This window comes from Vipera ursinii (genome assembly GCF_947247035.1).
Source record: "Vipera ursinii genome assembly, chromosome: 3".
Taxonomy (NCBI): domain Eukaryota; kingdom Metazoa; phylum Chordata; class Lepidosauria; order Squamata; family Viperidae; genus Vipera; species Vipera ursinii.
Genome location: NC_139516.1, coordinates 126,387,180 through 126,401,495, shown reverse-complemented (window position 1 = coordinate 126,401,495; position 14,316 = coordinate 126,387,180). Strand labels below are relative to the sequence as shown.

The following is a 14,316-nucleotide window of genomic DNA, read 5'->3' as shown; positions in this document are numbered from 1 at the left end:
TCAGAAAAACTGTCACTGCTTAATTTCACTCTAAAAAAGAGTTTTTACTGAGTTTTTACTGAGTTTTACTGAGTTCCATGAGACTTGCTTGGTGCCAAGATTTTACCAGCTGAGAATCACCTTTTGACTAAGTCGATATTACTGCAATGTTAGACCATTATTGCATAGACCATTTGGGTATGCTAATGTCACATACTCAATAACTTTATTTGAAGCTGAGCTTATCGATCAGAAGGTCGGCAGTTTGGCAGGTCGAATCCTGAGTGACGCGTAACAGAGTGAGCGCCTGTTACTCGTCCAAGCTTCTGCCAACCTAGCAGTTCGAAAGCACGTAAAAATGCAAGTAGAAAAATAGGGACCACTACGGTGGGAAGGTAACAGCGTTCCGTGCGCTTTTGGCATCTAGTCATGCTGGCCACATGACCACGGAGATGTCCTCGGACAAACGCTGGTTCTTCGGCTTTGAAATGGAGATGAGCACTGGCCCCTAGATTTGGAAACGACTAGCACGCATGTGCGGGGGAACCTTTACCTTTACAGAGAAGTGGAGTTCAGGAGATAGACCATTTGCTTGTTCTACTTTGAAAAAAGTTCAGACCCAACATCACTTTAAAAGAAGCTACAGGCTCATTTTTTTATACTCATAGTAAGTGAAAAGAAAGTAAAATTTAAAAGCAAAGTTAGCTTTTTCCCCTCTTTTATGGCAACCTGTACATTCAGTGTAAAGTCATGTTACATAGTTGCCTAAAGTAGGGACCATACTTCTTTCTAACACTTATAAGATTTTATAATAATAATTTGACAGCAATTCCTCCTTTCAACTATCTCACTAGATAATTTTACAGAATTGTCATCATTCTGTATGGTCGGAAATTTCTGTACACTTGCCAAAATTCCATCAATTTAGGTCAATATCCTTTCAACTAACCATAAGATTATTTCCAGGGGCAATTGAACATACCTATGTAGCTTTTTTTTTGCAACTGAATGGAATTTTGCTAGTATTTTCTATCATAGTTCTTTTTTTTTTTACTTCCCAGTTTAGCCTACAGTGCTAACATATTTTGGTGATTTCCTGATCCTGCTAACTAATGCATCCGCTTAGCTTCCTCCTCAATTTCTAACTCCACATAAGGTAGTTCATTACAGCCACCTGAGTTGATTGGCCTAATAAAATAAAATGTAAATTTCATGTGCTACATCTGCTAACCTTAAGGCATTCATTAGTTCACATTAAAAATTAGACCAATGATGAGAGTCCTGACAAACTGGCAATTTTCACAGTGCTGCCTTTTGGAAAGCTTATTCTGTTTTTTTCCCCTTTTTCTTCTAGAAATGACTGTGAAAAAGATTCTGTCATAATAGCCACAGTGAACAGTTTAACATCTATATATGCCTCAATCGCCATTTTTTCAATTCTTGGGTTCAAAGCAACAATAAACTACTGGGACTGTTTGGATAGGTAAGTTATTAAAATAACAATCCATGTAACATTCCAATCTTTTAATTTTGCTTTGCATTATTTTGCGTATTACTTTGTTTGGCTAACCATTATGATTTGACTACTTCGAAGAATGCTACATAATGGAATTAAAACGAATACAAATCCTAGAAAATTAATATAAATTATATAATAATACATTCCAGCATTTTTAATTCCTAGTAACTTAAAACATTCTCCAGAGGATGTGATTATCTTTCTGACTTTATGCCTGGTTAAACCCAAACTGACTTGGTTGCCGATGGGAGAAGGAATAGATCACAAACACTACATTCATCTAACTGGGACTACTGATTCTAGACAATAGGGTTGTTTTCCCACTGTGAAATAATGTCTTGAGGCTAATCCTTTTTATGTCCTCCTTGCTTAATCAACTGAATAACAACAAGCTATGTCATACAAAGTGCATGAAATGCAATGAAGAGAGAGCTTTTGTATTTCAGATTTATCAATTCCAGTTAATAACAGTTTTGGTTTGGGCTTATCAAAGTTTCTGAACCATTTTCCAAAGTAGCTTCACACATGCTATGCATTGTTGAAATCCAACAGAGATATGTTGGCTAATTGAAGACACGTTATCTCTGTCCACATAAGACTTCAGCTGGTATATCAGCTAAGCTGATACTGGAGGTTATCCTGGGACTTAAAAAGGTGTCTTACCAGTTTACGTTCTGGTTAATGTGGCTGATAAAACTCACCTTCCTCCTGTAAATAATTTCCCATCATTTTGTGATGACTCTCTCAACATGTTGTGAAAATCCTTTCTGTTTACTGATCTAGATTATACTGATTAGGATTTCTAATCCAATATATCAAACTTTCATGGAATAAATAAGTTTGACATTGTTTAGTTGGGCAAATGTCCTTTACCTCGTTGGGACTACTTATTAATCCTAATTCAATTTGCTGGACAATATTTTGTTTCCTGAACAATTTTGGGTGCATCCTGTAGGTTTGGGGCTGCTAATCATGAAACTAACCTCTAATATAACCATCATGTACTATTTTAAAGAAATCTTCTGTTTTTACATGATGACAGTGTATACTCCTCAGTACCTGTTGCCAATGCTGCACACATGAAAGAAACATACAAAAAAATGGAACTGTTGTTGAAGCACATCCAGTACAGCTGAAATACCTGTAGAGATCTAATGCAGCTCAGATAGGTAGACCAGGTACTTGGTTGTTGCATATGCAAATGGGACAGCCATGCTAGAGTCACATTACATTAAACAGAATGGCTACTGAAAAAGAAATGGTTAGGTCAGCAAAGGTGGCTCATAGACCACTTTTTGACCCAACAAGATATTTTTGCCTCCGCTTCCCATAAGACAATGAAAAATTTTGTGAAAGTGATGAACAAAGAAGATTTTTGTTATCTGAGATAGATGTTTCCAAGAATAACTGATATCAAGATTAAGGAAGACATTGTTGTTGGTCCACAGATCAGATATATCATCAATGACAAGCGGTTCGAATATCTATTAGTAGGGCCAGAGTAAATCACACGGAAAGTGTTCAAGGATGTCACTGAGAATTTTCTTGACAACTACAGAGCACCAAACTATAATCAGCTGTTTGACAAACCTCTTAAAGTATAGAAGACCATCAAATGCAACATGTCACTGAAGATTCATTTTCTGCATCCACGCTTGGACTTCTTTCCTGAAAATCTGAACATTTCCTCAGGACATAGTCCCAATGGAAAAACAGTATCAGGACAACTGGAATCCATCAGTGTTGGCTGAATATTGTTGAATACTGCAGCAAGATGCATCGGACACTGAATACAAATGAAAGTCAGCAGTGAAACATTTTTAGCCCCATTGAACTCATGCAGCATGTTGGAAACATTATGTAATTAAATATATTACAGTCATTTGTAACTTTTTGAGATTCCTACATGATACTGACATTCTGAAATCATACATGTGTTCAATTTGAAAGGGTCCGTCATAATCACCAAAGGTGGCAAAATTTTTGGAAAAAATTGTTTTCCAGGGACCAATTGAGGACACCCCCTGCCTCATTTGGACTAGAAGAAAGGGAATGGTAGAATGTCATCTGTAGAGGAATAATCTGTGGTGCATATCCCCACCTTTGCTTTTTCAGTACTTTTTCACATCAATGTCATAATATAGGCAGTAAAGTTGAGCCCATAAGGATGCTGTGATGCATTAGTTTTCAGCATTCTCTTCTGGAAATATTTAGCTAAATGAAACTATTATAAAATTAAATTTATTTCCTTCCTTCCTCTCCCCCCCCACTTCCCTCCCTCTAATTTCTAATCATCTGATCATTCTGAAACTACTGCAATGTGTGAAACCTTTTAAATCTTTGTGTGCCTGGAACTGGAAGCAATTATTGTACTTCCCAGGATTTAGAAAATATAAAAAACTGTTGGGTTTTTTTTGGGGGGGGGCTGGATTGGGGTTGGTGGGCAGAATTCATATCAAATTACTAACTCAGATTGATTGTTTAACAACAAGATTTTTTCACATTTTTTCCTATTTATCTTCTATTATTTTATTCTCTTTTTTATTTCTCTCTTTATTTATTCTGTCTTGTATTTCTGTTTCCTAAGTAAATAAAGTTTTGCATGTGTTTCTTTTATGCTGCTTCTGCTATTTTAACCCTTAGATTTTTTTTAAAAAAAATTCCTATAATATATGGGTTAAGTGTTGTTTTCCACTGATTGATTTTATTAACCTTAGGCATTTAGGCTGATGGTAAGGAATCACTAGAGGCGTAATTCAATATTTGGAGCATCTCATGTTGCTATGTGGATGGTGCCAATTGGCTATTTGTAAGCATGAATACTCAAAGTGTAGTTAGGAGCAAAAGCTGATTTGCTAACCATGGTAGCGATGCAAATAATTCACACCTTTTTGGATTTCCACAACAGTAATATTGAATTACTCACAATTGCATTTGATTTGATGGAACAAAGCATTTCAAGAACAAACTATACTCTCTGGCTTGAGGGTCTGACACACGTTGCTCCGTCAAGAGTTTCTGGTCTCAAGCTGAAAAAATGTGATCTTCAACATTTTCTTCGTAAGGTACTGTAAGCCTATTACTGAGAGGTCCTGTTTTCCTGTGAAAGAATACTATGGATTCCTTGCACAGGTAGTCCTTGACTTACAACAGTTCATTCAGTGACCATTCAAAGTTACAACGGCACTGAAAAAAAGTGACATACGACAGTTTTTCACATTTACGTCCCCCACAATCATGTGTTTAGATGCTCGGAAACTGGCTCATAATTATGTTAGTTGCAGGGTCCCGGGATCATGGGATCTTCTTTTGCAACCTTCTGATAAGCAAAGTCAACCGGGAAGCCAGATTCTCTTAACAACCACATTACCAGCTTAACTGCTATAGTGATTCACTTAACAATTGTGGCAAGAAAAAGTCATAAAATAGGGCAAAACTCGCTTAACAAATGCCTCACTTAGCAACAGAAATTTTGGGCTCGAGTGTGGTCGTAAGTAGAGGACTACCTGTTTGGGGGATCATTTTTTCCTCTCTTTTACCTAAGCAGCTTTGTCTGCATTGAGAGCATAGCGAGAAGTGTGCACCAGCTGTGAAAATCAGAGAGTCACTTTAGCAATGGAAAAGACTTGGTCAGACCAAATATTACTACCAAATTGACCAGTTTCCTCTTGGTGCTATTTTCCATTCAAGACCTTTATGTAAGACTGATGCTGGTATGCCTTCATTGGATTTAAAATTTTATCCATTCTTCCTATGCCATAAATATCTTAAATTCTTGTTCATTCACTGCTTACCTAATAGCTTTTCTATTTAAGCACAACCTGTGAAGCATGTGTAATGTGAAAACTGGTACTGAAATGTTTACAGACTAGCTTTTTTTTTTTAACTCAGCTTTTTCAGATTAGTATTTTTTAAATGATGCGGGTAATTTTAAAGTCATCGTTCTCCTATGTTTTTAAAGAGAACTCTACATAATTTGTTCCTATGAGGAAAGCGGCTATAGGACATGATAAGAAATTGATTTTTTTTAAAAAAACAAGTGCCGGGATTGCAATTTTTTTTCCTTCACACTTTTTAAAATTGTTATGACATTAAAAAGTAAAGGTAAAGGTTCCCCCGCACATGCGTGCTAGTCATTTCCAACTCTAGGGGCCGGTGCTCATCTCCATTTCAAAGCCGAAGAGGACAGTTAAAAAGCAGCATTCTTTTTATCCAGTTAAAATGATGTGTATAAAAAAGGCAAATCTCTTCCAAAGATTCTTGTGATACTCTGTTTTTTACAGTGATGTTTCTATTGCCACCTTTGTTAGACATACTGGACGGGAGGGCTAGAGCACAGCAATTATGTGAAATGTATTTTTGACAAAGGTCTTTTATTTACCTAGTTCCTGGGGGATAAAGGTAAACACACCTCCACACTGATATCTCTAATAACCTCACTTTTTTTTAAAAAAAATCTGTTTTAAATTAGTCTCATTTTCCAGGTTTTAATTGCTGGGAACCTATCCTTGTTCATGCCTGGATTTTCATTTTATAGATGGAGAAGCTAAATTTTAGTCCACCTGGATTAACCAGTCAAGACTTGCCTTTGCATTATAAGATAACATTTACAGATGTGTGTGGCTGATCAAATTAATTGCCTGTTCCATTTCGAAATTTTTCAGACTGCTTCTGGGCCTGGCCTGGCCTTTATTACATTCACTGAAGTTGTAACAAGGATGCCTGGAACCCAAATATGGTCAATTCTGTTTTTCCTGATGCTGTTCTGCCTGGGACTGTCTTCTATGTTTGGGCTCGTTCAGGCCATCCTGACTCCTTTCACAGAAATTCCTCTTGTGTCAAAATACTTGAGCAAAGAAGTTTCTTGTGGTAAGACTGCTTTGGAAAAAGAGTTCCAATTTTATCTTTTTTTCTATTTATTTATTTTTAAATAAAGTTGCTGACATTGCTATTGAATATTTACCTGATTACCTAACTATAGTGCTTCAGGGTAGTCCAAGTAAAATAGGGATGGCTCTTTGAATCTGCTTCTCCAGGTACCCCATTTGGTTGACAGAGATTCAAGCAAAGTCATTCCCAAGTAACTTACTTTCAACTGCCCCATAAGTCTTCTTCCCCTCTTTAGGTGTGTGTGTGTGTGTGTGTGTGTGTGTGTGTGTGTGTGTGTGTACATGGGGAGAGAGCAGGAGCATCCATGAGGGGATCGGTGATATTAAAATGGCAGTTGAAGCTCCATTCCTTTATACATACAGTATACATATAAACCACATATACGCCTGAGTTAGTTTTGATTCCTGGCAAATGCATGGATAGTCTTTGCTGTATTCTTGGCAACATTTCAGAAGTGGTTTGCCACTGCCTCCTTCCTAGATCTGAGAGGGTGTGACTGGCCAAAGGTTATCCAGCTGGTTTTGTGTCTAAGGCTGGAGTAAAACTTTCAAAACCGACTTCTTGTCTGATACCTAAATTATATCATATTGGTTCCCTTATGTCTGTGACTGCCTATATATGTGTGTGTGTTTGTGTAGACACACACATACAGTGCATTCAGAAAGTATTCAGACCCCCTCCACTTTTGTCAATTTTGTTATGCTGCAGCCTGATTCTACAGTTGTTGAAATTCATTTTTTGCTCATTAATCTACACTCAGTACCCCATAATGACAAAGTGAAAACAGAATTTTAGAAATATATGTAAATTTATTAAAAAGAAAAAACCCCACTGTAATATCATATTGGCACAAGTATTCAGACCCTTCACACAAAACTACACACCCTCTGGTCCTCGGAAAAACCTCTCTACGGAACGTTCCCTGATGACCAAAAGTAGTAATAGTAATAGTAATAGTAATAGGCTATGGAGAATCATAGATTTTCCCTTTCTTTAGATATTATGCAACTGCCTTCAGGGATAAAGGGGGCAAGAACAGCCAGACTAGTTTCTAAGGCAAATAAGAATGGTATCAGAAACTGCCTGCTGCCTTGCTTGCATTCATTTTCATAAGGATAAATTGCAGAATGTACAGCAAGATAATTTGTATATATTGTGAGCTTGATATCTGCCTTTATTACTGAGCAAAGTACATCACTAAGTGAAATCAGAAGCAGAAACTCATTTATGTTTAAGCAACTTTGCTCCTGTCCTTAAATGTTCAGGAGAAATCTAGGGAGCGGGGAGGATCTGGGGAAATGAGAAGCAAGTTTGACAGATCTGGTATTATACATGTGCAGAGCTTGGAAATATTTAACTGATTAAATTATAATTGATCTCTTTTTGCATTTTCATTCACACACAACTACTAAACTTTCTCTTCATTAGGTATAATATGCTTTGCCTCTTTTTTGTTGGGTCTCCTTTTTACTACACGATCAGGAAGCTACTGGCTTGAAGTGTTTGACAGCTATGGAGGAAGCCTAACGTTGTTGATCATTTCTTTACTTGAACTGTGCGGTGTTGTATATGTTTATGGTCTGAAAAGGTAACGAGATTCTTGTATGTCCATTTCTTAGTACGTTCTTCAACTGAGACAGTATGGAATGTATGAGTGGAAAGACCTCAGCCAGAAAACTTCACTGGGTCATTCTCTCTCTCAGCCCAACCAACTTTACGGGAATTTTAGGGAAAGTAGGAGCAAGAGCTATGCATTTTACCTTGAGTCCCCAAATGAAAAGCAGGATAAATACCTGGCAAATAAATATGTAACGAAAGCTTTCTCCTAGGATTATACTTTGAATACACTTTTACTGTATTCAGAGATCTGTATACATGATCTTCGTGAAGTTCAGATCCAGGCATATGGTAAATCATCATTAGCATCATGTCCTTATGCAAAGGAAAGGCTTAAGCTAAGAAGAGGTGGCTCTCTTAAGGTTAGTTAGAGAAGGTGCTCTGGAAGCATTCGAGGTATAAGGTGTTGTCTTGCAACCACCTCCTAGTACAATGAAATGATAATCACTTTTAACAGAACAAAACACTTCCACACCTATGATGACTAAGACCCCAGCTTTTCATTCGAGCAATTCTGTTTGTACAGGTAGTACAATGGATTCCTAAGGGGGGGGGGGAAATCAAGTCATTTTTTTCACACCAGTTGGGATTTTCAAAGTCTAGTTCACTGCCATGCAGTGATTAATCAATCCAAATTCCTCCATAAACTCTTTAATATTTTTAACCACTCCCTGTTTGCATAAAGCCTCACCTTACTTATATGAAATCACCAAAGGAGATTTTTGCACTAGCATTGTGGAATTTTCTCACTAAAAACATCCTTAGACTTTATTTTGCCACAATGTCTGAGTGGACATTGCTACTGCAGATAAACGCTTCTGATATATTCTCACACCCCTTACAAAAGTAATACCTGGTTATACATATACACTATAATTTTGAAACTTCTAACCCCAAGTTTTTGCACCCCGTGGAATATTGTCTCACACCCCCAGGGGGTGCGAGCACCCCCGATTGGGAACCCCTGGTCTATATTCTTCTGTAAAATAATGCTCTAAGCAATATTTTCCTTACTTTTATTATATGCAACACGATTCCTCTAACACAGGGGTAGGCAACCTTGGCTCTTTTATGACTCGTGGACTTCAACTCCAGGAATTCCTGAGCCAGCCATGTAGCCAAGGTTGCCTACCCCTGCTCTAACAGAAGACAAGTTTCTCCAGTAGTAGTTAAATAACATTAGTTTTGAAGCTTTGTACCTAATGTGCAATACAACTGAATTTAAATTCATACAGGTCATTCACCTGACGTTAAGAGTTATTAAGCTTTTAGAATATATACACACATATTCTTACTTATCTATATCTACTGGTACTTGTAGGAAAATGTGGTACGCATTGTGAGCACCCCATCTTTGTAAAATGCAGCACTCTATTCATTGCTAGTACGAAATAAACAGTTAATGCATTGCATAAAATCGCTATATTGCAAATTCAGCTATTCCATTGTGAACTGAATTGTTAGTGACTATAAACCTATTTGGCCACAGGTTCTGTAATGATGTGGAATGGATGACTGGAAGGCCAGTAAATTTCTATTGGAAGGCATCCTGGCAGTTTATCAGCCCTGCACTAATGGTTTCAGTCTTTTTGAGCTATCTGTTTTTTCAGCGGCAATCAACTTACAGTGCATGGAATCCAAGCTATGTATGTTAAACTTGTTACTTAATTTCTAGCTTTTATTTTTATGGAACAAAAATAAGGATTCAGTCAACACCATACTATTGCATAAGCAGTTCCCCATAAAAAGATACAGTGCTTAAAAATCAAATTAATCAGCCAACTCAGATTTAGAAAACATTAGCTATAAATGAGAGACTATCCAGTTACAAGATATGTATATCAAATTGGCAATGCATTTCTTCTTTGCTGTGTTGCTTTCATTGTTTACCATCTAGAATTTTTAGTTATGGTTGTTCTTTGTCAGCTGCTCCAAGATTATTAGTCTGGAAGCAGATAAAGAAATAATGTGCAACAAAAATATATGTCACATATTTGCCCTCCATTGGCTGGGGGCTGTGCTTATTTTTATGGGATACCAGTTGAGAATGCCTTCTGTATATATAGGCTGGGGTAGCACGTATGTGTAGGGACGTGGTGGCTCAGTGGGTTAGGATGCTGAGCTTGTCGATCAGAAGGTCAGCAGTTTGGCAGGTCAAATCCCGAGTGCCGCGTAACAGAGTGAGCGAGCGAGCGCCTGTTACTCATCCCAGCTTCTGCCAACCTAGCAGTTCGAAAGCATGTAAAAATGCAAGTAGAAAAATAGGGACCACTACGGTGGGAAGGTAACAGCGTTCCGTGCGCCTTTGGTGTCTAGTCATGCCAGCCACATGACCACGGAGATGTCCTCGGACAAGCGCTGGCTCTTCGGCTTTGAAACGGAGATGAGCACCGGCCCCTAGAGTTGGAAACAACTAGTACGCATGTGTGGGGGAACCTTTACCTTTACCTAGCACGTATGTGTGCATTTATCACAAAAAAATAAGAGTAGCATATCATCTATATTTGAAGAGCAAATTGCCTCTAACTATTCATTATTCCACGTCTTTGTGAAAACAAGAGATGAAAAATAATATAAGAGATCTCCTTGCAAGAAAAGCAAGGCACATCCTTTTGAAGGATTGTCAACCTGTTTAGACCCCCCTTTGTACTACCATCATTCAGTTTTAATTTTATGCAATGTATGTTTAACTTATAGGAAGAGTTTCCTGCAAAACAGACCAAATTTTACCCACGCTGGGTTTTATTCATCGGTGCCTTGCTTGTGGTCCTACCGTGCATATGTTTTCCAATTGGAGCCATTTGCCATTTTAAGGAAGTATTACTGAAAAGGAAGAAGCAAGCCCTTCATCCATGTGAAAGCACCGAAGGCAACTGATGCTCTAGGATTCTGTCAGCTGATTCCAGTGATCCATAGTAAACCAGAAGTTCAGTTTATCAACACAGAAAAAGTATATTAAGGCAATCTATGAACATTAAAGAATATATATATCGTCTATGTAAACTTCTGTAGAGTTCTTAGTGAAAGTAGCCAAAGTATTTCATATAAACAGCCTTTATACAGTATTATATTCTGCAATGCTACAAGTTTTTCAAGAACTTGTTTTAAACATTTCCGCATGTTTTTAACTGAAAAGGCTATCAGAACCCTGGATTTACAAAAGAAAAAGTGTAAATAAAAACTACAGGGAAGGGAGGGAAAAAAACATAGGTCAAGTAAACATATTCAGAGGCAGTCAGTTCCTAAAATGACCACTTGGGTAAAAACCGATCAGTGGCTGATGAGATAATTTTTGTGAACCACTTTCTGGGCAGGGCCAATGATCTAGTGTGGTTTCATTTTCCCTTTGTGTTGCACTTTGGGAGAACGGAAATGCCCTCCTCGCAAGCTTCCCTTCTTGCTAAAGTAGAGTTGGACAGGAAACATGGAGAAACAGTTTCATCCCAAATGGCAAACCAAAATTCAATGTTTTGAATCTTCTACTGAAGCAAAACTCAAAACCTTCTGAGGGTTCAACCAAGTGAAATAATGGAAATTCAAACCAAGCGTCTTGCCACCTTGTTTTCACTGTAGGCCCATAAAAGTGGATGTCATGATACTCCTTGTCAGCCATCTAACCTACAGGGCAAAAATTAGAGTACGAACCTCTGCCCAAGCTATCTTCCCTATATCCAGGGAACACATCTACTATTTGCAGAGAGAAGAACAGACCAGCATGGGTTGAAACAGAATTTTATATGGCAATCTAGCCAAAGTTTCAGTACATCAATTACTTTGAAATGGATTATTTAGTCCTAGAGACTACTTGTTATGAAGAATAGTACAGTAAACACCCATAGAGTTCTACATCTTCTTTAGCGGTTAGCCTGGCAATGGAGCTCCTTATTATGTCAACAGTGTAGGAAAAAAGAGGATAATTTTTCTGATGTAGTCTTAATGTCAGCAATAAAACTGCAGCTGTATCTTGAATCTGTATGCTTTAAGTGCATACTCCAGCAGGGTGATTCATCAGAATTTAAGGGAAGCAACTTGGTTTTCCACATTGCTCATTATACCATATAACATTTAGTATTATTCTGATGAGGCTTTAGAGGATGGAATATAGTTTTTGACAATCGTACATTACACTTTAGGCATTACACCAGAAGAGATAGCTGGTTCACCACTCCTGGATTACACTATGTTTTCCTTATTAAAAAAGAAAAAAAACCCACCAACCAGTTCCAAATAGATACATTTTTTAAATTATTTTGTGAAAAACATACTTTGTGATGATGTAAAACTACTGCCTAAATTGTCTTAATCTCTCAGTAATCCACAAAATTAAGCCTACATCCCCTTTTGGGCCAAACAGTTGTGCTATAATATCATGCAATGTTCTTGCTGTGAACTACTTATCAAGAACACTTGTTTTGAGCTTTCTTTCCAAAGGATGGGGCCAATATTTTACAATTCACCCCCAATAATAACATTGTATGTTTCACTTAGAAGCAAGGTAAAACTTTAGAAAAAATTAACTTGTTACATTCCAACTCCTTGGTAGAAAAAACTCTCACATGGGCAAAAAAATTAAGCAAGTGGAAGGCAAACTTGAAGAAGAATGTTGCTTTATAGAGCTAATCCAGGATGGCTTTGAAATCTTCACATAATGATGGCTTTATCACTTCAACAAGCAGCTGCATGGTAGTTTCTGGAATTTGCCGAGTCAACTGTAATTTACCTACAAAGAAAGAGTAACCAATTACTTCTTTAGGCCAACAGGTTATTCTGAACAGATGTTTCCAGATCACCATGTATCTGGCTTTAGAGAAAAGCAGACAACAAAGCTGTGAAAAAGTTCTGTAGTGATCTTCCTTCTGCAGGACTAACTATTGATATCTTTGGAAATAATTAGCTTAAACGTTTAACAAAAAATAAAAGAAAAAAATAAGGAATCAGATCACAAAAATTGCCATCAGCAATGTGGCTCAACTCTGCTAAGAATAATCACTATCATTCATTCATTCACCCATGCATTCATTCTGTTGTTGTTACGCCTAGCATTTGTCTCGCTTGGCTGCAGAGTCCATTTGTTTTGTGTTGTGTTTGCTTCGGTTCACATAATGAAACTATCAACGCATGATGTGATAAATTTTGGTTTTCAGCCCAATATGTTCAAGCTGATTTGGGCTGTGTGTGTGTGTGTATGTGTAAATGAAGGAGTGCTAAATTTTGGTTATAGATCATCAAACTGTTGTTAATTCTTAGTGACCAATTAGATAAATTATCTCCATGATGATCTGTCCCTAACTTGTTCTTTTCAGGTCTTCCAAAGCTTCCAAAGCTCTACTTACTCACTGCTGTAATTGAGTCTATCTGTCTTCTCTTTCCTTCTACCTTTCCCAGCATTACAACTTCTTCAGACAGCTAGATCTTTGCAGGATAATTTGAGTCTGGCCATTCGAATTAGAACTCATTTTTTGATGATCTATTGCTTTGTTTTCTTGGCTGTTCACAGTATTCTCAGGAGTCTTCCCTAATAACCACAGTTCAAAAATGTCAATAATCTTTCCTATCTTGCACCTTTTCAAAGTCCATTTTTATTTTCCGTAAGAGTATCACAGGGAATATCATGGCTTGCACAGTTCTGATTCCTGCAGGTATACAGAGTCCTTGACTGATGACCACAATTCAGCACCAAATTTTAGTCGTAAATTGTTGCAGTTTTACAATGGTTGTTAAGCAAGTCACTGGTTGTTAAGCGAATCACTTGGTTGCTAAATGAACCACTGTGAATAAAGTAACGATTCACTAAGTTAGTTATTAACTGTATAACTCAATGGCTTGCCTCCAGTTGTTCTGGGTGCTTCATCACTGGAGGTCTTTAAGAAGAATTTAGGCAGACATTTGACCAGAATAGTATAGGTCTCCTTTTTTTTATTGAAAAGTTTTACAGTACATTTTAACTTTAACAATCCCCCCTCCCCCCACCCCTACCTAACCCTCCCTATCCCTCCCACCCATTCCCCCCTCCCCCCCCCCCGACTTCCCAGAGCTAAATACAGGGTATAAAAACAACGAACAAACATAAGCATCCATATGCTAACAACAATAAACTATTAATTCTATCACCCTCTAGCTCATATAAAATGATTACAAGCAATATTAATATTACATATAAAAAGAAAAGGAAACAGAAAAGGAAACTTACTCAAATGCTAAATGAAATTTCTTAGTCCCATATTTATTCTGAATATAATCAATCCACTTTTTCCACTCCATAATATAACGTTCTTGCGAATGATCTTTCAGGTAAGCCGAAATCTTTGCCA

At 37.4% G+C, this 14,316-nt stretch overlaps 2 protein-coding genes across 2 annotated transcripts in view; one reads left to right on the top strand and one right to left on the bottom strand.

Moving 5' to 3' along the window:
- Positions 1 to 10,995, top strand: part of LOC310638936 (sodium-dependent neutral amino acid transporter B(0)AT3-like) — a gene marked incomplete at its 5' end in the record, with an annotated part of 31,368 nt that extends 20,373 nt beyond the window's left edge. The window contains 6 exons of the mRNA XM_083360297.1: positions 1,334 to 1,462; positions 4,407 to 4,563; positions 6,163 to 6,367; positions 7,817 to 7,976; positions 9,495 to 9,651; positions 10,703 to 10,995. Coding sequence (XP_083216423.1) covers positions 1,334 to 1,462; positions 4,407 to 4,563; positions 6,163 to 6,367; positions 7,817 to 7,976; positions 9,495 to 9,651; positions 10,703 to 10,882 — 988 coding nt within the window. The 3' untranslated portion in view covers positions 10,883 to 10,995. The remainder of the gene's footprint in view (positions 1 to 1,333; positions 1,463 to 4,406; positions 4,564 to 6,162; positions 6,368 to 7,816; positions 7,977 to 9,494; positions 9,652 to 10,702) is intronic.
- Positions 10,996 to 11,518: 523 nt separating this feature from the next.
- TERT (telomerase reverse transcriptase) overlaps positions 11,519 to 14,316 on the bottom strand; it is a gene marked incomplete at its 5' end in the record, with an annotated part of 40,925 nt that continues 38,127 nt past the window's right edge. Inside the window, one exon of the mRNA XM_083359486.1 lies at positions 11,519 to 12,725. Within this exon, the coding sequence (XP_083215612.1) occupies positions 12,622 to 12,725 (104 nt within the window). The 3' untranslated portion in view covers positions 11,519 to 12,621. The remainder of the gene's footprint in view (positions 12,726 to 14,316) is intronic.